Raw genomic sequence first — 26,885 nt, 5'->3', positions numbered from 1 at the left:
CAATACTGGAGTGGGTTGCCATTTCTTTCTCCAGTGCATGAAAGTGAAAAGCGAAAGTGAAGTCGCTCAGTCATGTCCCCACTGTTTGTGACCCCATGGACTGCAGCCTACCAGGCTCCTCCGTCCATGGCGTTTTCCAGGCAAGAGCACTGGAGTGGGCTGCCACTGTCTTCTCTGAACTATGAAGGCAGAACACATTTGTTATAGAATACCTGAAATGCTCAAGAAAGTGCAGAGAAGAAAACAAACCTGATATTTTGTGGTATTTGTCGTTCTGTTCCTCATATATTTGAATGTTTATAATAAAATTGAAATTATAAAATATATTTAGTTTCACAGCCTCATTTTTTCTGTTACCTATAATTTGAATGTGTGTATTTAGTATTACATATATCTTGGAAAACATTAATAGTTGCATAATAACTTCACATGTGCCACTTATTCCTGTTTTTTGAATGGAAACATCTCTTTTTGAGCTGGCTTAGGGTTGGAGCCATACGAGTGAGTGGGAGACATCCAAGGTGACTCCCACATTTCTTATGCAGATAACTGGAATAGATGGTGTGTCATTTATTAATACAGGGACCATACAAAGAGGAGCAATTTCCTTGAAGCTAAGAAGAGAGATCTGCATAGAGAGAAGGGTCTACGGATCACTGATGCTAGATTTTGGTTTTAACCACAGACCAAGGCTCTGATATAGCTGCCTTGGAAGGTGGCACAGTTGAGAAGGCCAAGGGTAGACCTCCTGGGGAGTATCAGTGGTGGAGGGTTTGGAGGGATGTGCAAAGAAGTGTGTGAAAGTGACAGAGCACCGGGATTAGAGAGAAGGTGGCACGGTGGTTGTTGAAAGAAGGAAAAAGCAGGATGGACAGCAGTGTCCTGTGCTGAGAGGAGAACCACTGGCAAGTGTCTTAGATTTGGCAATTAGGAAGTCATCGGTGAGAGGTGAGAGGGGCTTCAAGGGGGTAGTGGAGACGGAGGGAATGGCAGGGTGATAGTGTGTGAGGAAATGTGTGTGGTAGCTAGAGATGGAAGGGCAGAGGTGATCAGATGTGTGAAAGGAGAGTTTTGTTTTGCTGTTGATAGAGACCTAGGCCTGTGTTCGTGCTGATGAGAGGGTTCCCGCTGAAAGAGATTGAAGTTGCTGGAGCTGGAGCGGTTGATGATAAAGCAAAGGACCTGGGGAGAGTGAAGGGTTGGGAGCAGAGGAGGCTTCCATGGGAGGGAGCGTAAGCTTCCATGGGAGGGAGCTGCAGTCTCTGAGAAGGCAGGGGTAGATGGGAGTCGCTTTTGGTACAGTGGGGATTGTTGGTAGTTGCTCAGTTTTCTCAAGACGTTGTCCAGGAAGGTAGGAGATGGCCCTGAGGGCTGTGTCCAGATTTGGAGTTTTTGTGGTGGGGAGTAGAGGAGTGAATGTTCTGTGGCCCAGAGGATGACCACAGCAGCATTGTGGTTCCACGGATATGCTTTATGCATGATTGCCTGAATCCCCACCAAAACGGCAGGTAAGAGAGAAGTTTCCAGACTTTGCTTCCTCAGAGAAGCCTTCCCTAATGTCCTAAGTTAAATTTCTTTTTTAAAAAAATTTCATTATAGGTTCTCAGAGCTCTGTTCTTTCTAGTACTGATCTGAGTTGTAGTTTTTCATTTAGTTGTTGCAGTTGTTATAATTATAAATGTTTACTTCCCCAGTAACTAAAAGCTCTGAGGAAAGATATGTCTGATTTTGCTTAAGTACTGTACTATCAGGCCCCTCACAGATACTCGGTAAATGTTGAATGAGTCAAAAACAGTGGTTTTCAACCTTTAGGATCTCCCCCAGCACACCTGTGGGATATGACCTGCTTCCATCTGAATGGTTATTGACTGCCCTGAGCCTTCCCGAGGGAGGGCAGGTGTCACGTAGTGTGGGATAGTGGCTGATAAGCCACTGAATGCCTGGGCTGTTGTCCCAGCCCCACACGTCTCACCAGCTTCGTGACCTTGGACAAATTCTTAACTTCTCTGTACCCCGTGCCCTCCTCTGTAAAGTGGCTAGTCATAATAGTACCTGCCCCATGGGGTCACCGTGAGAATTCACAGAAAACTTGTAAAACAGCATGTGACATGTAGAAGTTACTAATTCCTACTAGTGGTTTGGAAACTGATCTTCAGGGAAATTGAGAAGAAATCCCGGCACTGTGATGGCACCCTGAACAACACCATTCTTGGTATTGTAGGAGTATCAGTAAGAAATAATAGGAACATCATGTGACTACAGTTGACCCTTGAACAATATCAGTGGCTAGGAACTCTGCCTTACCTTCCAGCAGAGTGGAAAATCCGCACGTAACTTAGAGCCCTCCATGACCTTGATTCTTCGGATTCAACCAACTGCAGATGGTGTCGCAGCTGTCCCCAACCTTTTTGGCACCAGGGACCAGTTTCAAGGATAACAGCTTCGCCATGGACTGAGGGGTGGAGGAGAGTTTCCAGATGATTCAAGCGCATTACATTTATTGTGCACTTTATTTCTATTATTACATCAGCTCCACCTCAGATGGAGCTGCTTTGGGGCCCCTGCTGTATAGTATTTACTACTGGAAAATATCCGTGTGTTAAGTAAACCCACGCAGTTCAAACCGTGTTGTTCAAGCGTCAGCTGTGGTCATTTTGGTCATCCCATCCTGGCTGTGGGATGAGGGATGAGTGCGTGCTGTCTGTTTACACCTAGCATGGTAAACTTGATTCTTTGTCTCCCTTGCAGAGGAGGTGGCCAAGTTGGAGAAGCACTTGATGCTTCTCCGACAAGAGTATGTCAAGCTGCAGAGGAAATTGGCAGAGACAGAGAAGAGATGCACTCTTCTAGCTGCACAAGCAAAGAAAGAAAGCAGCAATGAGTCCTTCATCAGCCGCCTGCTGACGATCGTGGCCGACCTGTACGAGCAGGAGCAGTATAGGTGAGCTGACATGGGGCCAGTTTGGGGAAGCAAACCCTTTGGCTTTCTCTCTTGTTTTCTGCTTATCTTCAGCACAGATTATGGGTGTCCTGGTGATTGCATCCCTGGTACAGATAGGAATTAGCTTGCAAGTTCAGGGATTCAGGGGAGGAGAAGTCACCTTCTCTTGGGCTGGTCAAGAAGGCATCTTGGAGCTACTGGTTAGTGTAGCATGATGGTTGAGGGTGGACTTTGGGGTCCCACAATTCAGCTGGCCACTTACTGGCTACGTGAACTGGAGCTATGTGATGTGCCTTAGGCTCCTAATCTGTAAAATGGGGATAAGAATACTATTTACCTCAGGGTTATTGAGATGAGATGGTTGGATGGCATCACTGACTTCAAAGAATATGAGTAAACTCCAGGAGTTGGTGATGGTCAGGGAGGCCTGGTGTGCTGCGGTCCATGGGGTCACACAGAGTCGGACACGACTGAGCGACTGAACTGAGCTAGAGTTACTGTGTTGATTAAATTAATAAATACTGATTGAGCACTTAGAAAAACAGTGTCTGGCATATAGTAAGTGCTCAGTTTTTAAGCTACTGTTATAAGTGAGTTTTATGGTAAATGTTAAAGGCTGAGTAGGATTTAATAAAGACAGTAATGTCACTAGTAGAGGGAGTGGCTGAGAACAGACTCACAGATGGGAATGTGTGGAGGATTTAGAGGAGGGGGCATTTTAGGGTACATATCCATGCAGAGGAGCCCTGGAGTGGTGGGAAGGGTAGGGTGGGTTGCATTGGGATGCCAAGGTGAGGATATCGGACTTGATCCTTTAGGAAGTGTGAAACAGGGTTTCCAAGTTTACAGGAATGTCATAAAGTGGTGTTTCAGGCAGATTAGCCTGGTAACATCATGTAGGCGAGATTATAGAGAGAACAAGAGCAGAATCAGGCCGGAAGTGATGAAGGGCTGACCTGGGATGATGGCTGCAGTTGTGGGAAAGAGACAAGGACATGAATGTGCCGGGAAGGATTTGCCTACCGGAGAGGCAAGATGGAATAGATGATTTAGTAAAATGTGGAAATAAGACATTTAAAATAGATCAAAATCCAGAACTGCCATCTACCATCTTAATCATTTCTAAAAGAAAAGAAAAACTGAATACCGAAAAATGAGAATTACACACTCTGAGTAAAGGACAGCCCTTTCTTTAAATCTAATGGATGTAGCTACTTGTAAAAATATAGGTCACTGTCTCTCTCTCTTTTTCCTTCTCCTCTTTTTCCCATGGATAAGTGAAAACTTTGTTCTCCCTGGCTCCAGGAAGCCAACACAACTCTCCCACTGTCCAGGGCTCTTTCCCGTTAGAATTCCCACCATTTACTTTCCCTATTACGTAACAGTTGACTGCACTCTTACAGTTGCACTGTAGTCCTTCTAGGAGACAGTGGGAATGACACTGGGCAGTTTCCTCTTCTGGCAACTTTTTACCTGGTCAGCTGTGGTATGGTCCCAGGGTTCTACTGGGTCTCTCTTGCGCTTCTAAAACCTGTCCTTTTATCAAAAGAAGGCTGAATGCCTTTGTTATCTACAAACAGTGATCAGATGGGGAATGAAGACTTTGAAGAGGACTGAGCTTTTGAAATGGAATAACTGAAAGTAGAATATAAATTTCTAAAGCAGATTCTCTTTTACCAAGATAAGGGATAAAAAAAAACCTTTTGTCCCATGAACATGTGTTTTGTTGAAGAGTTTAAATAGTGTTTTTATGTGCATTTTAGTAGAGTAATCGGAGAGTTAGTGTTAAATTTTTAAATTGAGCAATGTGGAAGAAATTGGTGCACTTCTTAGCTAAAGTTCAGGGGAGAAGGCTTTGTCCCATAAGATACTTAAAAATGATGGTTGAAAGTGAAAGTGTTAGTTGCTTTGTAGTTATTTACAACCAAACATAATTTTTCCTGTCTAAGTGTTTAAGACACTCTAGCAACAAGCTCTTTATGCTTCCTCTCCAGTGACAACATCCTTGTATCTACATTTTAAAAGGAAATGCCTTTAAATGACTAGAATGAAAAACCTTACAAAATTGCTAGCCTCCCAATTGTTTCTGCATAGAGTCTTCAAAGACTTGACCTGTCCCAAGTTTCCATTTTTGAATTATGTTTTTAAAAATTATTACTATTAGAGATTATTAGTGAAATTCTTATATTTGTTTCTCTTTGGGATTGTTGTTTAGTGTCTGACTCTTGCAACCCTCATGGACTGTAGCTCACCAGTCTCCTCTCTGACCATGGGATTTCCCAGGCAGCAGTACTGGAGTGGGTTGCCATTTCCTTCTCCATCTCTTTGGGATATTAGACTATAAAAGAAAAAACTTTGACTTGACATTCATGAGTAATAGTAGGAATTTTATAGAAACATTCATTTTTATAATTTTGTGGCTAAACTCAAGACACGTGGTAGAAATAGTAAGCAGTGACTGTTCATTTACATTCTTAGAATGTAATACTTCGTAAATACATTCAGAGTTTAAAAGTTATTTGTGCTTTGTTTTCGTTATATTTTTTAAACGTTATCACAGGATATGATATGAGACAGTTTTATGTTCTGCTTTAAATAGAATGTCAATTCTGTTCTTTATGAATAGTGTTCCGTGTTAACAGTATTAATAAATACCCTATTCTTTTAATCTAAGATAATTCGTTGCAGCTTGGTTCTTTAATAGAACTGGAATTGTTGATATGCTCACATAATTATAATGTATGTTCTAGAGGTTGCTTTTGTGGAGCAAAATGTGTCTGCATGTATTGAAACCATATTCTTGTTTGTGTCTCCTTTTAAGCGCATGAGTTAATCTGTGTAAAAATTTTTTTCTTCTTCCTTTTCTCATACATAATAGTTTTTATGTATTTAGTTTCTAAAGGCTTTCCAACCTAACAAGTTATTTTCAAGGGAAATATGCAAGTGAAAAGCCTCACAAATACAAGCAAGGAGATGACGATGGGTGACTGTGGATTGCTGCCAGCTAGCCATATGGCACATGCTTCTGTCAGCCTAGTGGGTCATCCTTAGGTGTTTGTTAACTGCCCAGATGCTCTCCTACCTTGACATCTGACATTTCAGAGTTAAGTATGAATAACTATTTGGAAAGCTCTTTTCATATAATGGTATGTCATATATATGGAAACATGTTTGAAGAAAAGATACCTCACCCCCTTTTCTTTATAAATGGTTGAGTTAAAAAATGGCCAATACTAGATCTGAGTGTTTCTGATGAGAACAGGAGTCCAGATATTGGGTTTCATGTTTCATATTCTTGATTGTTTTATCAAAGCTAATTTATTTATAGTTTTTGGATTAACCTTGCTTAAACATTAATACGGTGTGGAGCATCAGAGCACGGTAGGCTGAGAGCTCTTATCACAGTCTTTGGTCTTTTAGTCTGTTTCTCCCTGAACCTCTTCTACTCTTTATATGAATATTAGTCATCCTTTGTAACTTGTACGCTGCACCATCATGGGGGTGACATTAGGGAATGTCTTTGAAAGCATAGTATCCCATGTGAACTAAAAGCTAGAAGTTAGAAATAGGAAACGTGTGCTGCTGCTGCTGCTAAGTTGCTTCAGTTGTGTCCGACTCCACAGACGGCAGCCCACTAGGCTCCTCTGTCCCTGGGATTCTCCAGGCAAGAATACTGGAGTAGGTTGCCATTTCCTTCTCCAATGCATGAAAGTGAAAAGTGAAAGTGAAGTCGCTGTCATGCCCAACTCTTAGCGACCCCATGGACTGCAGCCTACCAGGCTCCTCCGTCCATGGGATTTTCCAAGCAAGAGTACTGGAGTGGGGTGCCATTGCCTTCTCTGGTAAACATGTCTAGCAATGCATTATAAATATGACCTATCAGTGCTAGCATAGACATATATTTTGCTGTGATTTTTTTTTTTCTTTCTTTCACAGATGAATGTTGGTCAGTCAGTACTCAACATACTGATTAGCTGTGGATTCCAGCTATACCTAGTTATAATGATAGTCTTTCTTTTTATACCTGTGGGTATTTTTCTTCATCAGTGACTTGAAGATAAAGGTTGGGAGCAGGCACATCAACGCCCACAAGTTTGTCCTGGCGGCCCGCAGTGACAGCTGGAGTCTGGCCAGTTTGTCTTCCACCGAGGAGTTGGACCTGTCAGGTGAGCCTCTGAGCGGCTGGGGACTCAAAACTCCCGGCGCATGAGCACTTGGCAGAAGGTTATGATGTGCCACTTTGAGATATTTGTGGCTTAGCGGAAATAGACTGCTTCTCTCACGAATTGGTGGTGACCATAAACTAGTTAAATAGTGAGTCATTAGGTAGTACTTTGTGGACACTTCTGTTTAATATCTGGCTAAAAAATCATAAATATTTGAGGAACTACAGTATTCTTATAATTTATAAAATAATATCTCTCCATATAACTTTTCATATAGTAGTATATTATAAATATGTGAGCATATGTAGAAAAAAATTTTGTTTCCAATAAGAGAAAGTCCTGCTGTTGTTCAGCTGGTTACAATTTAACCCTAGCTGCCAAAATACTCTTCCTGGTCTGTAAGAACTGAATTCAGAAGTAACAGTTACTGCAAAAAATAAGAATATTCTTTCTTTACAATCAAAGGATGACCAGCTAGCTTCAGAATTTAAGTGCTTAAACTGTTTAATGTTACTGTTTTTGTGGCACATATATTTTGTAGAATTTGGGTAAACTTAAAAACATTTTCAAAAGTTCACTTCAAAATTGCATTTTCACTTAGTATTTGCCTAACTGCTGCTACAAAAGAGCAAATTTTAAATTCAATTCTGCTGTTAATAATTAAGAGAATTACAAGTCTCCTGTAAAAGTGTTATGCTGCTGCTGCTGCTGCTGCTAAGTCGCTTCAGTCGTGTCCGACTCTTTGTGACCCCAGAGACGGCAGCCCACCAGGCTCTGCCATCCCTGGGATTCTCCAGGCAAGAACAGTGGAGTAGGTTGCCATTTCCTTCTCCAGTGCATGGAAGTGAAAAGTGAAAGTGAAGTCACTCAGTCGTGTCCGACTCTTCGCGACCCCATGGACTGCAGCCTACCAGGCTCCTCCGTCCATGGGATTTTCCAGGCAAGAGTACTGGAGTGGGGTGCCATTGCCTTCTCTGAAATGTGTTATACTTTCATATTTAAAGAAAATAATAATCAAAAGACTGATACCATATGGTAAGGAGCATACCCACACATTAAGATATGAGTTACTTGCAGAAGTGATTGGCTGTGTGAAAAGTCTGCTGAATTATGTCTTTGTTCAAAAAATTCGTTGCCATGGTTGATCCCTGCTGTAAGGTTTGCTTTGAGGAATGAGCAGCTGCAGAGCCAAAATTTTTGGTGGCTTTGGTAAATCAGGCACCTACTAAGATATCTATGGTAGAACTTACGGCATCTTTACTTTCCTTTATAAAGTTTATCTTTGAAGGGTTTGAGGGCTTCCCTGATAGCTCAGTTGGTAAAGAATACACCTGCAGTGCAAGAAACCCTGGTTTGATTCTTGGGTCAGGAAGATCTGCTGGAGAAGGGATAGGCTTCCCACTCCAGTATTCTTGGGCTTCCCTTGTGGCTTAGTTGGTAAAGAATCTGCCTGCAATGTGGGAGACCTGGGTTCGATCCCTGAGTTGGGAAGATCCCCTGGAGACGGGAAAGGCTACCCACTCCAATATTCTGACCTGGAGAATTCCATGGACTGTATAATCCGTGGGGTCGCAAAGAGTTGGACACGGCTGAGTGACTTTCACTTCACTTAAAGGGCTCCAAGGAGGTGGCGGCACCCGTGGACCTGCTCAGGTTTGTGTGTCTCACCCTGAGCCCTGCGGAGTTGCCTGCATGGGCATGGGTGTGATTGCCTAAAGTTGAACTCACAGCAGCTGAAACTACCTAACAAGCCTGTGTGTTACGTGACACCTGGAAGCACTACTGCCCGTGGCCGCCTGCAACTGAGGGAGGTTGGAAATCGGCTCTTGTAAACAAGTGTATAAATAGGGTAAAAGCTGTGTTTTAAATGGTTGAACCTTCTCCCCACTCGTGGGTTTGGTAAAATCATCTTATGGATCTACTGATGTTCTGTTTCTTCATAATTATTCCATTAATATCACAAATGCTCAGTGGCAGGCACTTTGCGAGGTACTAGGGATATAACAGTGAATAAAGTTAAATTCCTGTTTGCATGGTACTTACATTCTTAGATTGACATCCTAAGCCTCACATTTTCGTTTGAAATTCTTTTGTAATTAATATTTCTTAAAATTCAAAATAAGCACAACCTAATTTTTTAAATTAATTAATTTGTTTACCTTATCGTACCAGGTCTTAGTTGTGGCCTACAAGATCTATAGTTGTATGTAGCATGTGAGATCTGGTTCCCTGAGCAGGGATCCAAACCATGCCCCTTGCATTGGGAGCACAGAGTCTTAGCCACTGGACCACCAAGGAAGTCCCAGCGCAACTTTAATTCTGTAAATTATTTTAAGAATTTTAGCCCATGTTGAGGAATATACAATAGGCATTATATACCAAGTATTTAAAAGGTATTTGGACATAATGAAAATTTTCTTAAATCATACCTTGTTCAAAGAAGTAAAATGTGTGCTTGATCTGACCCAGTGACAAAGGTCACAGTCACTTCTGTAAGATTCTTGCCAGAAATGCATGACCTCAGTCTAATTGTGAGAAAGCATCAGATTAACCCAAGTTGAGTAACATTCCACAGAATTACTGGCAAGGTCATGAAAGACAAGACTTAGAAATTGTTATATTTTGGAGGAGATTTAGGAGATATGATAATAAAATTCAAGGTGGAACCCTCAATTGGATTCTGGACCATAAAAGGACATTATTGGGATAATTGGCAAAGTTTGTAAAGGTCTGTAATTGATTAATAGTATTGTATCAGTCCTAACCACCTGGTTGTAATCATTGTGCCCTGGTTATGCTAGATACTGATGTTAGGGGAGGATCAGTGGAGGGTACATGGGAACTCTACACCTGTTCTGTAAGTCTCACATTGTTTCAAAATATGAAGCTTTAAAAGGTATGAATTTGCTTTGTATGTCTTGATTATTTTATATATAAAGATACATTTATAAAGATACTGACTGATCAGCTGGGAAGAGAAAGGATACAACCGTTAGTGCGACATGGTACAACAAATCTTGATGCACGCTATTTACTTCTTTAGGAAGTAAAGCAGTCTGCTTCAGGCTCAGTGGTTTGTTTATAGCCTCCCTCTGTCACTTCAGCAGTAGCAGCTGACACTGAGCAGTTCCAGTGCCATAGAATAGCTGTTGTGAAGCCAGAGTTTCTTGCATGCCTCCTCCAGCAGAGATCTTATGGTTCCCTGGCATGAGTGTTTATGGTGAGTCATTCAGCTTTCCTGGAATGTGTTCTGGGTCCTGTCAAGCTGTTCCAAAACCAGAAAGCATCGTCCCTCCTTTTCAGTCCAGTCAGGAAAACTGCACACTGAACACGGACCTGGGGGGTCGCACTGTGTTGTGAAAGGAGCGTAGGGTCCCAGACTCTGCTCAGGCACGCTAAGGTGCTCAAGCAAACTCACGGGACAGTGTTAGTTCCCGTTTTCAAGAGAAATTCAGCAATATCTGTTAGAGAGAGTGAGAACTCCTGGTTCTAGGTTGTTTGGTTTCAGTATTTTGTTGATATCCATGGTAGTTTAAATTATCTGATATTCCTCCCTTCCCAGGTGGATCCTGATTCCCCTCCTCTTAGGTACAGGCCGACTGAGCTTGTAAATAATAACATGTCACTTCAGAGATACATCTTAGAAGGCATTGTGACTTCTTCCTTGCTCTGCCTTGTGGATTGCTCACTCTGGGAGAGGTTAGCTGCTGTGTCATGAGGACACTCAGACGGCCTTGTGGCCTCCTGCTAACAGCTGAGATCTGCCCCCCACCCTGAGATTATCTTAGAGCTTCAGGTGATCTGTTTTATCTGTGGTCATGTCCCCTTACTCCATCCTAACATGGCTTTTGTGTTTTTCCCTCTAATCTCTGGTTATGCTAAATTCGTCTTGTGTGTTAGTTTAAAGAGTCTGTTCTGATAATAATCATAGCAAATTTTTCTGTAGCGGTTACCATGTGGTGGTAGTTTACAGTGTTAACTCTTTAGGATAACACTTTGCGGTAACTACTGTTTAAGCCCATCTTATTGGTTAACCATATATGCTTCTATCTAGTGGCTACTGTAAATAATCTTTGCAGTGAATAGATCTCTCTTCAAGATCCTGCTTTCAGTTCAAGTATATCAGAAGTGGAATTGCTGGGTCACATAGAATTTCTATTTTTAAATTTTTGAGCCGCTGTTTTCCATAGGGTCTGCACCATTTTGCATTTTCCCCAGCAGTGCACTAGGGTTCCAGCTTTACCACGTACTCACTCGTACTGGTTGTTTACTGTGGTTTGGTCTGTTTTGCTAGAGGTTTGAGATGCTCTAATCTTGAATCTATAAAGATTTAGGTCTGTCACCATATTCAGAAAGCTGCTGACCATCATTTCTTAAATACTTTTCTTCCTTGGTCTCTTCTTTCCTTCCGAGACTCCAGTCACACATATACTAGACCCTTTGTTACTATCCAGCAGGTCTGTTTGAGGCTTTTTTTGGTTTGTTTTTCCTCCTGGCGTTTTTTTTTTTGGTCTATTCTTCAGATAGGATAAATTCTATTGATCTATCTTCAAGTTTACTGACTTTTTGCACTTGAGCCTGCTCTTGAGCCCACTGAGTAAGTTTTTACTCCATGTATTGTATTTTTCATTTCTATAATTTCTGTTTGTTCTTTCTTACAGTTTATATGCTGAGCATTTTTATCTTTTAATTTCCGGTGTGTTTTCCTTTACCTTCTGGAGCATAGTTATATTCAGTGTTTTCAGTTCTTTGATAAGTTCAATATCTGGGTCATTTTGAAGTTAGCATATTTTCGTTGTCCTTTCCCTTGAAAAATGGTCATATTTTCCAGTTTTTTTTTCCATAACAAATGATTTTAGACTGGGTCCTGGACATTGCCATTACGTTCTGTCGACTCTGGTCCTGTGTGCCATTCTCTGGAAGATGTTGAATCTCTTCAGGTGCAAATCACAGGTTCTGTTTCACCTTCTGTGGATAGTGATTCACATATCACTTCAACTTTTTGTTTGAGGCAGTCTCATTTGTCTATTTTTGGCTGTCCCGGGTCCTCGTCGCTGTGTGGGCTTTTCGCTGGCTGTGGTGCGAGGGGGCCAGGCTCTAGTCTTCTAGACTCTAGAAGCCGTTGCAGTGTCTTCTCTCGTAGCAGAGCTCGGGCTCTAGGGCGCACGGGCTTCCGCAGTTTCAGCCCGTGGGCTCAGTAGTTGTGGCTCCCAGGCTCTAGAGCAGAGGCTCAATAATTGTGACACACGGGCTCAGTTGCTCCACGGTATGTGGGACCTTCTGGGACCAGGGATCGAACCTGTGTCTCCTGCATTGGCAGGCAGATTCTTTACCACTGAGCCACCAGGGAAACCCCCTCACTTCGATTTTTAAAGTTGGGCTAGGACTGTTCCATGCATGAATGGCTCAGAGGCGAGGCTGAGGCCTGTGTGGCTTCCTACACAGAATTAGGAAATGTCCTTCTCTGACTCTTTTCTCTGGAATTCTCCCCTTACCCTTCAGTGCTCTTTAGGCTCCATCTTCTGGTTCATCTGGCCAGAAAGATGGTGTTCTTATTGGAATTTTAGGCATCCTTATGGTCAGGACAGCCATGTTCCTCCTGGACAGATCTACCCTCAGCGCAAAGCCATAAAGAGGAAAAAAACACTCAAGAATCGATACAGTGCAATTGCTTCTTCAAGGGGTGCCTCCCAGAGCACTTCAGGTGGTTTTGTTGACTCTCGGAATCCTCTAGCAGTTGCTTTTGGCCTCTGTTGACAGTTTTTAGCTGTGATCAGTTAAAATAGTGTGAGTTGTCACACTCCCATAACAGAACTAGACCCTCTGTTCTTTTTTGACACTGGGATTATTTAGAAGTACGATATGGGGCTTATTTTTATTTCTAGAAGTTATATTTAAGGGTACATCCTTAAACTGACCGAAGAGGATGTTTCCACTGATGCAAGATGCAGTCTGTGGGGATGGGCTAGTGGTTAGGCCTTGGCGCTTTCGCTGCTGGGGCCCTGGTTGGAGAACAAAGACCCCACAAATCCTGAGGCACAGAACAACAACAACAAAAAGTATAGCCTATAATGATTTTGAAATTTTATGAGTGAAAAACTTATGTAAGGTAGATAAAAAATAGTTGGAAACTTGAGGACAAACCAGAGTCATAGTAGGAGATTCAAAACACCTTTCTCAGTTTTGTTTTGATTTACTATATTTATTTGCTATGTTGGATCCTAGTTATGTGACGAAAAATGTAGCAATGGGCTTACTTGCTCCTCAGCATATGAGGTCTTCGTTCCGCAACCAGGGATCAAACCCGTGTCCCCTACTTTGGCATGTGGATTCCTATCCAGTGTGCCACCAGAGAAGTCCTCTTTCTCAGTTTTCACAGATTGGGGATTTAAGTAACAAAGTTAATTTCCTCAGTATGCTTCACTTAATGGTTGGATGATTGCAAAAGGATGAATTTATTCCCATTCTTTCCAAATGTTTTCCAAAAACACTTATGTAAAGCCAGTCAAACACACAAACAAAAAAACTAGGTCACATAGAAAATTCTAAGTTCTCCAAAGCGTGACTACACACATCTTGGACCACAGTGAAGTCGAAAGGTTGGGTGTGACTTTTCATCCTCACAGTCATGGATTTTTACCAGCTTGTGTGCTGGGCCTGGTGAAGGGGTGATGGCTTCTAGAAGCAGATAGAACAGGCAGGATGAATGCCAGCTGGTTTCACTTCTCAGAGTCTACTCCTTTTAAAAGTAGTTTCTGGTTTATTGGGTCATCTGACTTTTATGGCCACTTGCTTAATAGATTGGGGGCAGGTAGACTGCCATCATTTGCCAAAAGATACACACAAGCACAGATGGGCACAATAAAGGACAGGAATGCTATGGACCTAACAGAAGCAGAAGATGTTAAGAAAAGGTGGCAAGAATACACAGAAGAACTGTACAACGAATATCCTCATGACCCAGATAACCACGATGGTGTGATCACTCACCTAGAGCCAGACATCCTAGAATGCAAAGTCAAGTGGGCCTGAGGAAGCATCACTATGAACAAAGCTGGAAGATGGAATTCCAGCTGAGCTATTTCAAATCCTGGAAGATGATGCTGTGAAAGTGCTGCACTCAATATGCCAGCAAATTTGGAAAATTCAGCAGTGGCCACAGACTGGAAAAAAGGTCACTTTTCGTTCCAATCCCAAAGAAAGGCAATGCCAAAGAATGCTCAAACTACCACACAATTGCACTCTTCTTACACGCTAGCAAAGTAATGCTCAAAATTCTCCAAGCCAGGCTTCCAACAGTATGTGTACCCTGAACTTCCAGATGTTCAAGCTGGATCTAGAAGAGGCAGAAGAACCAGAGATCAAATTGCCAACATCCATTGGATCATGGAAAAAGCAAGAGAATTCCAGAAAAACATTTACTTCTGCTTTATTGACTATGCCAAAGCCTTTGACTGTGTGGATCACAGCAAACTGGAAAATTCTTCAAGAGATGGGAATACCAGACCACCTGACCTGCCTCCTGAGAAATCTGTATGCAGGTCAGGAAGCAACAGTTAAAACTGGACATGGAACAACAGACTGGTTCCAAATCAGGAAAGGAGTACTTCAAGGCTGCATATTGTCACCCTGCTTATTTAACTTATATGCAGAATACATCATACGAAATGTTGGGCTGAATGAAGCACAAGCTGAAATCAAGATTGCTGGGAGGATATCATTGACCTCAGATATGCAGATGACACCACCCTTATGGCAGAAAGTGAAGAAGAACTAAAGAGCCTCTTGATGAAAGTAAAAGAGGAAAGTGAAAAAGTTGGCTTAAAACTCAACATTCAGAAAACTAGGATCATGGCATCTGGTCCCATCATTTCATGGCAAAGAGATGCAGAAACAATGAAAACACTGACTTTGTTTTTTGGGGCTCCAAAATCACTGCAGATGGTGACTGCAGCCATGAAATTAAAAGACGCTTGCTCCTTGGAAGGAAAACTATGATCAACCTAGACAGCATATTAAAAAGCAGAGACATTACTTTGGCAACAAAGGTCCATCTAGTCAAGGGTATGATTTTTCCAGTAGTCATGTATGGATGTGAGAGTTGGACTATAAAGAAAGCTGAGCACCGAAGAACTGATGCTTTGGAACTGTGGTGTTGGAGAAGACTCTTGAGAGTCCCTTGGACTGCAAGGAGATCCAACCAGTCCATCCTAAAGGAAATCAGTCCTGAATATTCATTGGAAGGACTGATGCTGATGCTGAAACTCCAATACTTTGGCCACCTAATGCGAAGAACTGACTCATTGGAAAAGACCCTCATGCTGGGAAAGATTGAAGGCAGGAGGAAAAGGGGATGACCGAGGATGAGATGGTTGGATGGCATCACTGACTCAATGGACATGAATTTGTGTAAGCTCTGGGAGTTGTGATGGACAGGGAGGCCTGGTGTGCTACAGTCCCTGGGGTCGCAGAGTCAGACACGACTGAGCGACTGAGCTGACTGACACAGAAGCACCTAACCTCCTTCTGGTTCATTGTTCTCTGCCCACTGCTTAGTATGAGACTCAGAGTGGATCACTCTCAGTTTATTGTTTGGAGATTAAGGGACGAATCAAGGCAGGAGTGGGAAAGTTTGGTGATCACTTGAATCTTATTTGAAGATTTTTATTCACATCTTTATTTGAAATTTTGAGGGTTATAGGGCATCTCTGCTAATGTCATTTTTTAGAAACTTTTTAAAAACTGTTCAGATTTGGGTTTATTCATCATACAAGTTTGTTGGTTTGGACAATTTGCGTAGGGTTATTAAAGGAAACCAAGCGAAATTTTAAAATAAAATCAAAGAAACCACAGAGAAGATGTTTGACAGTGGTGGTGTTGCAATGCCCTCATTGTTAGGAGTAAGTTATCTTCCCAGCATAAGGCTGAATGAACCGAGTTGTGGTATATGGACAGACCTTGGACAGATTTTGGGTCAATTCCAGTCCATAGCCGTAAAGAGCAAAACTCATAATAGTGTGTCATGTGAATTTTTAGCTTTCCAGTACATATGAATGTTATGTTTACACAATATTGTAGCCTGTTACGTGTGTATTAATATTATGTCTAGAAAAAACAATGTACATACCTTAATTTAAAAATACTTAATGGCTAAAAATTTCTAACCATCAATTTTTAACACCGGGTTGCTATAACCCTTCAGTTTGTGGAGAAAAAACACAATACCTCAAAGTGCAGTGAAGTGAAAGGTTTGCCTATACAGATGTGGTACAGATGCCCAAAAAAAGAATGTAAACTCTTTGTCATATATTTAAAATATTTTCCTCCAGCTTATTTGACTTATATCTTTAATAGGTTCATTTCCCCCATGTACTGCCCCTTGCAAAACTGCTAACACTTTTCTGGAATCAGATGGTACCCAGAATGCTTAACTACCCTTTTTAATGGCTGTGTGATATTTCTTTGAGCTGGGTCTACCACAAGTTTCTCTGTAGCCTTAGTTTTTCAGGGTCCTCGGGAGGGCCTTGACTGTGTCATCTGTGCTTTGTCTTCAGGTTTTCTGCTTTCTTTCTTTAACCAGATGCTAACCCTGAGGTGACGATGACAATGCTCCGCTGGATCTATACGGATGAGTTGGAGTTCAGAGAAGACGACGTGTTCCTGACTGAGCTGATGAAACTAGCTAATCGGTTTCAGCTACAGCTCCTTAGGGAGAGGCAAGTCACAGCAGATACAGTCAAGCACCTCAGATGGTGGTGGCTGAGCTTTAATTATGCCAAGCTCTGGGAAAACAGCTGCTTCTGCTAATGTAAATAACTTTTGCAAGGTGTTCTTTTAAAGGCAATAGTGGGGAGAGAATTTTGTCTCCCTTGCTTTTTGTTGTCTTGTAAGCTAAACTTTGCTGAAGCTTTTGGGTCTTCTCTCTTCTTTCACTGATTTACTAACCTGTGATTGCATAGATGTGTGAACTGATGAACCGAATGTGAAATAATATAATCCAGTGTCCAGCCCCTCAACTTTCCCTCCTGTAGCATTTCCTTTCACTTCTACTTTCTGTCTGCTTGGAAGAAGTCCTTCTGACCTTGGAAGAAGGTTATATTCTCTTGTTACAAACACATTCATGACTAAATTAGTACATGAGAGTCTGTCTCAGTAAATTTCATAGTGTTTCTGAGACCTCACTTCATTTGTTACTGCTTTTTAGGTTCCAAGGAGAGAGCCTGCTGTGTTTTTTATATTGCACTTTGTCTGTTGCTCTCCCTACAGAACACAGAACAGTGTTCACCAGGTGATAGCAGACAAAATGCCCTTATTTTTTGTTGGTGATTTAGCCCCTGGAAGTCAACTTTTTAGAGGGAGTGCTTTTTACATCACTTAGTGGTCTTTTGTGTTCTGTGTGTGTGAAAGAATGGCGTTGCTCCTAGGTGGGCGGAGGGATAGCATTCCATCTGTTATGTTGCCCTCAGCATCAAGAGGGCTTCCCAGGTGGTTCAACGGTAAAGAATCCGCCTGCCAAGCAGGAGATTCAGGTTTGATCCTTGGGTCCAGAAGATCCCCTGGAGAAGGAAATGACAAGCCGCTCCAGTATTCTTGCCTGGGAAATCCCATGGACAGAGGAGCCTGGCAGGCTACAGTCCATGGGGTCACATGGACATGTGTAGCAAAAGAGTCGGACATGACGTAGCAACTAAATAGGCACAGCAGCAGAGTCAAGAGAGACCTGGCTACCTAGAGCCACTTTTTCTGTTTTCATTGAGGCTGGCTGCTTCCCCTGAGATAGCCCACTGTGCCCCACATGAGTCAGTACACAGGTTACTCCTAATTATCTGTGATTTATGTGGGCTTGAGGCTGTATTAATACCTAAATCCAATAACCTAAAAACCAAACTAGGTCTAGGATTTGTAGGTACATACAGTATTAGGTTAGCCAGGATAGCTTTACTGTAAAGGTCTTTCTTTGGGTGACTTTTTGAATCATCTCAGAGTGAAATCAGAGCATGATTTTAATTAGATTGAATGTGATTGATATCTACACCCCGCCCCCTCAGATTTCCTGAGCTTTCTCAGATTGATTTTCTTGCTTATAAATTGAATCGCTTTGATAAAAGTGCCCTGCAGTTAGGAGTAGTTTAGATAGCTGTAACCTGTGTAATGGATTCTTTAATTAAAGTGTTTATTGTTTATTAACTGATTAGGCTTCATAACTATCAACATTACCAGATGCTCAGTGTTTTATTATTGGACGTGGGTATTATGTTTATCTGTCAAGACTTTGTTAAGGGCTGGGATGGAAGAGACCCAGCCGTGGAGTCAAATGTTGGCTTTTGAATGATCACAGAGTGCCCACTGCTGTTTGCAGAAGGAATTACACATTTGAAATAGTAAGTGAAAGGGCTCTGACCCATGGATGTATTCAGTTAAATGTGAAGCAGGTGTTGCCGATGTTTATCATGTAGGGATCTTGGTTTGGGAATGCGGTCACCAGGTTGATGAAAAGGGAAGAGGAAGTTTTGGGTGTAAGCATTATCAGGAAAATAGTCTTAAAAAAGAGATAATTAATAGTGTATGCTAACAACTGACAGTTTAAATAATTTTTGTTCTCCTGATTGTTAGCTACATGTTCAGTGTGTGGTATTTAGGAAGTATAGAATTATACAAATAACAAAAGTAAATCACCTGTGATTTAACCTCAGATATGCAGATGACACCACCCTTATGGCAGAAAGTGAAGAGGAACTAAAAAGCCTCTTGATGAAAGTGAAAGAGGAGAGTGAAAAAGTTGGCTTAAAGCTCAACATTCGGAAAACGAAGATCATGGCATCTGGTCCCATCACTTCATGGCAAATAGATGGGGAAACAATGGAAACAGTGTCAGACTTTATTTTTTGGGGCTCCAAAATCAGTGCAAATGGCGATTGGAGCCATGAAATTAAAAGACGCTTACTCCTTGGAAGAAAAGTTATGACCAACCTAGATAGCATATTGAAAAGCAGAGACATTACTTTGCCAACAAAGGTCCATCTAGTCAAGGCTATGGTTTTTCCACTGGTCATGTATGGATGTGAGAGTTGGACTGTGAAGAAAGCTGAGTGCCGAAGAGTTGATGCTTTTGAACTGTGGTGTTGGAGAAGACTCTTGAGAGTCCCTTGGACTGCAAGGAGATCCAACCAGTCCATTCTAAAGGAGATCAGTCCTGGGTGTTCTTTGGAAGGACTGACGGTAAAGCTGAAACTCCAATACTTTGGCTACCTGATGCGAAGAGTTGACTCACTGGAAAAGACTGTGATGCTGGGAGGGATTGGGGTCAGGAGGAGAAGGGGACGACAGAGGATGAGATGGCTGGATGGCATCACCAACTCGATGGACATGGGTTTGGGTGAACTCCGGGAGTTGGTGATGGACAGGGAGGCCTAGCATGCTGCAATTCATGGGGTCGCAAAGAGTTAGACACGACTGAGCAACTGAACTGAACTGAACCTTTTATTGTTTATCCTTTCAGTAATTTTTCTGCCTTATATTCAGAGGCACAGATGACACAAAACTGGACAGGAGTTTGTGGGACGCTTAATCATACACTTGACTTTAAAAATTAGATGTACTCTTTTGTGCATCTGTATTTTTTTATACTCTAAAATGAAAAACATGTATTAACAGCAACAAAAATCCCTTTAGAGAAAAGTCAGTGTGCCTTGCTGCTTTTCAAAGTGAAGATGTGAACTGAGAATCTGAATTATTAAATATGATTACATGTCCTTCAGTTGTTTAAGTCATGCCAGTGACTATTTATAGGCTATCCACATTGTGAATGGCGCTTTGGGGATCCCAGAGTTTAGTGAAAGTGAGGTGTTTGCCAGTTGTAACAAAACATCTGTCCTCGTGAAGCATCGAGTGTCTTGGTGCAGTGTCTCTTGGTGGTAGTTAGGAAGAGAATGGCATTTTCACACTCAGCATTTGCCTATAAAAATGCTTTGTGAGGTGCTCTGCAGATGAGTCAGTACTCCCTGAGATCACACCATGTTTTAGGACGTTAGGATATTTGTCAGTGTAAAAGTGGTAAAAGTTTCACGTATCCGAAAAGAGGACATCTCTCCTGGAATGCTCTGATTTCCTAGCCAGGCTCAGAATGACTTCATCAGACATTGCAGCCAGCATGCTAGAGTCTGGGGAGACTAGTGTGCAGGCAGCAGGGGCTCAGAAGTAGAGAGCATCCTTGCTCGTTATCGTAGTGACTGACTTAGATATGTTGCCAGTTTGATTTAAAAGTGCCCTGGGGGAGGTGCTTCTTTACACCAAGCTATGTTGCTGAAACACAGAGTACATAAGCACAGGTCTTGAAATTAAATGAGGGCGTGCATTTACTGCTAGGTGGAGAAATGGCTGCAAGGTTATTCTTGCTCCTGGCTGAAGTCTCATTTGTGAGGCTTAGAAAATGTGTTCCTCCTCCTTCTCAGGTCTGTCTTATGACTTTCTTCTTTTCTTCCCCCATCTTCCCCTGTCCTCTTGGTATTCAAACCTCACCTGTTAAAGTTAGGAGTTATCTGTTAGCCAGTTATTCTCATTTATAGTAGGACTGAATCTCTTTTGTATTAGTTACTAATTATGCATCTTCCTTGAGGAAGACCTCAACTAGTAAGCAGGCATACCTACTATGTACCTCAGACTGTGCAGATTGTACATAATTTTCCTTTATCTTGAAAAGCACTCACAGATCCTCTGAACCTCTGAAAGAGAGCGTTATCCTTATTTCACAGAGGAGGAGGGGGGGCCCAGGGAGCCCATGTAGTTGGGCCCCTCAAATGCAGTGGACCTCAGCTGTGGTCTTTCTCACTTACCTGATGATTCTCTTTGTGTCCATCACTACCTTCCCTTGTGATGAGAACTTGGTTTTTGTGGGCAGTGTGGGACAGAAGCAGCAGTGGGGTGTCGGGGTATTCCCTGAGACCACATGAGGCCTCTTGGATGCCCTTGGAGGTGAATTTGACTTGTAGGGAGATGTGCAGGCAAGGGAGGTGGGAGGACTGTGTCACCGCCTCCTTCCTCCCAGGCCCGGTGCTGTGGAGGCTCACCAAGGTTTCTGGGAATCCCAGGGTAGTGGAAACTTGGAGCTTCCCTGTTCTGCATCTTGTAGTCTAGGGTGTGTGCCTGCTTTGTGCTACCAGAGACCTGTGTGCAGCCCTGTCTTCCCTGACCTAGTTGGGGCTCTCTCATTAATGATTCTCAGAATCTTGTTATTATTGTTACTGTTCCCAGGCTCTGTGGGACACCGTTGTAGCCAATTCTTCTCTATCTTGGTGTTCTGTAGTTTGTCTCTTAACTCAGTTGTTTCTGTACATGATGGATTTTTAAAGTGGGCTTTCTAAAGTCAGCTTTATTGAGTTACAATTCACATACCATATAGATCACCATATGGGAAGGCTTTTAAGGAGGTATTCATTTTGAGGCATGGAGCCTCATATTTGAAGCTATTTCTAAGCCACACTTGTGGCATGATAGAGTTGTGCTAGTGGGAACTGCAAGTGTGTCCCATACGATTAAATACGGAAGGACTGAATTTGATGCATTTCATGTTTGACTTTACAATCGCCTGTGTGTATGATCAGTGAGTTTCACGTGGTTATTTTGAAGGCAGTTGGGGTGTTATGCTTAACATGTTTATTTAAAGATTATTTGGATTCTGACCAGAATGAGCAATACAATAATGAGATTCTGGTACTTAGAGTGACTCAGCTACAGTTTATTCATAGCTGCATTGCTTAAACCTTACACTTTATTGTTATTGGACATAGCCAGCCAGTACACAGATTGTTGCTTTGGTTTGTTCATTTATGAATATATTGATCCTAACAATCCTGTTGATCACTGATACTCTCTCGTAGATGTGAGAAGGGTGTGATGTCTCTGGTGAACGTCAGGAACTGTATTCGCTTCTATCAGACTGCAGAGGAGCTGAATGCCAGCACATTGATGAACTACTGTGCAGAAATTATTGCAAGTCACTGGGTGAGTGTGAGGCTGAGGAGTATGGGGAAAAAAGCACCTTTGCTGGAAGTCAGGAGACCAGGGCGTGGGACCTGGTTCCACAGAAAGTTACCTCTCTGGCCCCTTGTTTCCTTTTATAACAAAATTGAAGGCTAAGTAGTTGCGTTAGATGATCTGTTAGATTCTTTTTGGCTCTAAAAGCCTCCTAGTTTTGGTTTCGGAGTTGAGGGGGAGAAGATAGCCCAGGCCAAGAAGCAGGCTTGGAACGAAGGGACACATGCCTCCCTCGTCCTCCATCTGCAGGAGCCGTGGCCGAGCCTCACAAGCAAGTGCTGCTGTGGGGCCAGCAGGCCTGTGTGCTCAGCAGCGCCCCCTCCGAGCTTTCTCTGCCTTCTCGGTGTCTGGAGAGAATTGTTAAATTAGATCTGCTCGCTTAGGTAGCTTTCATCATAAAGAAGAGGTTTTGCAGTTCTTGGTTGTCTGTTTTGCATTTTTTAAGAAAATCATGGCTAGTGCTGTTTTATAACCTAGTTTCTGTAAATTGTTTGGTATTCAGCAACACTATGAGAAAAAGTATCTTACTGGATTTTGAAGAATTGAAACAGGAACCTTTCTGCTAAAGTAGGTAGAGATTTAGAGATCTGTAGCAGTAGAAACCGATAATTGTTTGTGGAAGTTCTGATTAATTCTGTTACCGTCTTTGTGGGGCTAAGCGGGGAGGAGTCTGCTCTCATGTAGAGGGCTCCTTGTGGCTGTGTCCCGTGGGATGTCAGTGTTGCTCATGCTTTACCATCTTACCTGGAGGCCGGGTGGTGCTGTGGTGAAGAATCCATGCTCGGGAGTGGGGGTGGGGAATGGGAAATGGGGTGGGCTCTTGGCTCCAGATCCCCGCTCAGCTGTTCACTCTCTGTGCAGTTAATCAGCCTCTTTTTGCTTTACTTTCATCATCTGGGAATGGGGATAATAACAGTACCTACGTCAGGGATTTGTGAGAATTCAGTGAGCTGGGAAATGTTAAAGTAGGCCCAGACACTTTCTAAGTGCTTCCTAAGAAATGTGCATTGTCATTATTGTTGATATGTTGGTTCTGCTCTGCTTTTCTCTGTCTTCTTAATCCGCAGGATGACTTACGGAAGGAGGACTTCAGCAGCGTGAGTGCTCAGTTGTTATACAAAATGATCAAGTCCAAGACCGAGTACCCATTGCATAAAGCTATCAAAGTGGAGAGAGAAGACGTGGTCTTTCTTTATCTGATCGAAATGGACTCACAGGTACTCTGCCTTTTCCCCAGACTGCGCTTCGCTTGTTCTTCTCTGTAATGCTTCTCACTTCCTCTGAACCATTCCTGGTCTTTAATGTACATGTTTTTACCAGTGGTTTGTTCAAAGCCACCTGAGCTTTTCCGCTCATACTTCTTAACATTCTTCCAGCCTCTGCTCGTCACCCACTTCCAAAGACACTTTCCACATTTTTAGGTAGTCATTTCAGCAGTACTTAACTTTCAAGTACTAATACCTGTTTTAGTTTTTCTTTTGCCACTGTTAGAAATTACCATAAAAATAAATAAATACACACACACACACACACACAGAAGAAATTACCACCAACCGGAATTTCCCTGGTGGCCAAGTGACTTAAGACTCTGCTCCCAGTGGGGCTTGGGTTTGATCTCTGATCAGGGAATTAGATCCCACATGCCAAACTTAAGAGTCTGCATGCCACAACTGAAGATCCTGTGTACCACAACTGAGACACAGAGCAGCCAAATTAATAAATAGATATTTTTGAAAAATTTACCACAAACCCAGTGGCTTAGAGTAATGCAAATTTATTATCTTGTGGTTTTATAGGTTGGAAGTCCGGTTGTTGGCAGGCTGTGTTCCTTTCTGGTGGCTGTAGGGAAGCCTGCTTGCTTGGGTTGTTGGCAGAATTCAGTTTCTGGTGACTGTAGGACCAGCATGCGCATTATCTTCCTGGCTGTGAGCTGAGTCAGGGCCATTCTCAGCTTCCAGCAGCCAGCATGTTCCTTCACCCAGGGCCCCTTTCCTCCCTCTTGAAAGCCAAGATGTCGGATCCTGTCTTTCTCATGTCACATCTGTCTGATCTACTCTTCTGCTTCCCTCTTTCGCTTTTAAGGACTCACGTGAGTAGATAGATTGGGCCCTCCTTGCAGGTCCGGGGTCCTCTCCCCATTACGGGGTCGTTAACCTTAATCACATCTGCAGAGGGCCTTTCATTATGTGAGGTGTCATAGTCTCGGGTTCTAAGGGTTAGGACATGGACATATTTGGAAATGGTCCTGCTCACTGCACTGCCTTAGGGGAAATGGGGCTGCTCTAGACAGGTGGCTGTGTCGTGTGTTTTATCCTGGGTGTCCAGAGTTGGGGGAGACCTGAAACTGCCAGGAGGAATTAGGTAGTTAAGCCACAGTCGTTCATGAAGATGTGAGCTGGGCCCCATCAGGCTGTCTGACCCTCCATCCTGGCACTTGTGTTCCCGCAGCATCATCTGCGTGTCCCTCTTGTGTCATCTTCCATGGTGTTTGCACCTGCTCTGTGATCCCTGCTAGTCCTGGGCTCCCGGAAAGGCATGTGCCCTGAGGAGGCCTAAGAGAAGTTTGTGAGTTCAGTTGAATTCGGAGCATAAGCTGTAGTAAGTTTTAGGACTAAAATCTGATATTGTGTGAGATGATATTGAAGAGTCAAGGCCCGAGAGTCAGTTGTCTTCTCTACTGACTATGTGCTGATGTAGGAATTTCTCTGTGCAGCTCCCTGGGAAACTGAATGAGTTGGATCGTAACGGAGACCTTGCATTAGATCTAGCCCTTTCCCGACGTCTGGAGAGTATCGCCACCACGCTGGTTAATCACAAAGCTGACGTGGACATGGTGGACAAGAACGGCTGGAGCTTGTTACATAAAGGAATCCAAAGAGGTAGGAAGAAATGTATGTTATATTTTTCTCTGTGGGCAGCTTTACTTTTAGCCAAGTAACTTTCTAAGACTCTCCGATCCTGTTCCATAGACTCTCAAAGCCTTCTTGAGTCTGTACTGGGCAGGCAGCAAACTTAGAATTTGTGGTCAGTGGGTCAGAGGAGAGACGGAAGACCTGCTACCTCATGCCTTGTTGGTTAGGCTCTTCAGAGTGCCATCAGGACCCCCAGAAGATTAGAGAGATGGCACTTAGAGAAAAAAGCACCATCTACTTGTAAGCAGTCAATGTGTTACTTGCTCATCCAATATACTACTTTTTTCAGAAACTGTGCAAGGAAGGCTTTACTGGTATCAGTTACTGCAAGAGAAGGAAAGTTCCAGAAACACAAATATTAAAACCTATTCTGGGATTCAGAATTTTCACTTTTACAAGCTGGATTTCTCATCTAGCATGGCAAAGTGATAATATTTCATTTTGTTCTAGGAAAGTTATTTGAAATTATAGCTCTGTTTGAGTACTTTGTCATTAATAGTGGGAAGTTATGTAAGGGGCAGAATTACAATCAAAGCATTTTCATCTTACTGAATTAAAGGGGGAAAAGTACTAGTCTTTCCCATGGCCTTAATTCTTAAGTCCCAAATGGATCCTCCCTGACTCTACTTTGCAGTAGTCTTTTTTTTTGGCCCTGCTACACAGCATGTGGAATCTTAGTTCCCCAACCAGGGATCAAACTCACATCCCTTGAATTGGCAGTGTGGAGTCTTAACCACTGGACTGCCAGGGAAGCCCCTGCAGTAGTCATTTTTTCGACAGAAAGTAAGAAGCCATATAGGGGTAGAGTTCCAATATGGCCTGAAAGCTTTCAGATGACTCAGAGCCTTCATTCTGTAGAGGGATGGATGACTTGATTGAGGTACTTGGCCATGGCCCCATTTTGTTTACACGTGGACATCAAGAATAGGACACACTGGTTTCTCCACATCTTAATAATGTGTATTTAACCTTCCAGTTGTTCATTATTATTCTGTTATTATCTCTGCTGTGCTTTTGCTGTTCACAAGTTGCTCCTAGCTGGTGGGGTGTAGTTACTTCAAATATGGTCCTGTTGCAGCTGTGGCTTGCCCTTTTTGGGCAAGTTTTAATATAAATCTCCCTCTAAGTCATGTGTTAGAGTGTTAAGCATGCTGGCTGATGAAGAGGAAAATTCTGTTCATCCTTGAGAAGGAAATCCTTAGAGTACGTGAGTGTCAAGAGCAGATGCCTTTTTCCCAAGCATCCCTCTGCACTGCACAAAGCCACTGGGTGCTTAGCACTGAGTGTGTGCAGTGGGAAAAGTTTCCACTGCATCGGGAACTATTCTTTCCCATACTGTTCAGTGTCTGAGATGTTTATTTTGGAAACAGATACACTTGTTACTAAAAAAACAATCTCAGAATCATGTACCAGAATTTCCTCTTAGGGACTTAAATTCTTACGTGTGATGAAAAAACATCTTTGATGAGTTATTAAATATTTTGATGATTGCTTGGTTACAAGAATTGCCAAGAATTGGTGATGCATTTTTGATGCTTATTTTCAGATGATTCAGTCTTCCTCTCTGAATTTATGAGTTGCTTGCAAGCATGGGGGTTGCAGTGTGGGCATAATAAGCTTGATTGTTGCTCAGTTGGCAGAGTGTGGCATGGTGTGGAGGACAGAGCACTGGCGTTGGAGCCTGAGGGACCACAGTTTGAATCCTGGCTTGTCCACGTACTGTGTGCTCTTGGACAAATCACATAAGCATTCCTGAGTCTCCTTTTCCTCACCTGTAAAGTGAGAATTATCTCGCTTTACTGGTTGTTGGGAGCCTGTGAGTCGGTAACACTC

General features: G+C 42.6%; 1 protein-coding gene across 1 annotated transcript in view; it reads left to right on the top strand.

Moving 5' to 3' along the window:
- The first annotated feature begins 1,113 nt into the window (after nucleotides 1-1,113).
- ANKFY1 (ankyrin repeat and FYVE domain containing 1) overlaps nucleotides 1,114-26,885 on the top strand; it is a 55,227-nt gene continuing 29,455 nt past the window's right edge. Inside the window, exons 1-7 of the mRNA XM_068977439.1 lie at nucleotides 1,114-1,198; nucleotides 2,749-2,941; nucleotides 6,989-7,107; nucleotides 16,688-16,823; nucleotides 21,984-22,107; nucleotides 23,208-23,357; nucleotides 24,854-25,019. Coding sequence (XP_068833540.1) covers nucleotides 1,114-1,198; nucleotides 2,749-2,941; nucleotides 6,989-7,107; nucleotides 16,688-16,823; nucleotides 21,984-22,107; nucleotides 23,208-23,357; nucleotides 24,854-25,019 — 973 coding nt within the window. The remainder of the gene's footprint in view (nucleotides 1,199-2,748; nucleotides 2,942-6,988; nucleotides 7,108-16,687; nucleotides 16,824-21,983; nucleotides 22,108-23,207; nucleotides 23,358-24,853; nucleotides 25,020-26,885) is intronic.

This window comes from Capricornis sumatraensis, chromosome 8 (genome assembly GCF_032405125.1).
Source record: "Capricornis sumatraensis isolate serow.1 chromosome 8, serow.2, whole genome shotgun sequence".
NCBI lineage: Eukaryota > Metazoa > Chordata > Mammalia > Artiodactyla > Bovidae > Capricornis > Capricornis sumatraensis.
This window is presented reverse-complemented; position numbering and strand designations above follow the sequence as displayed.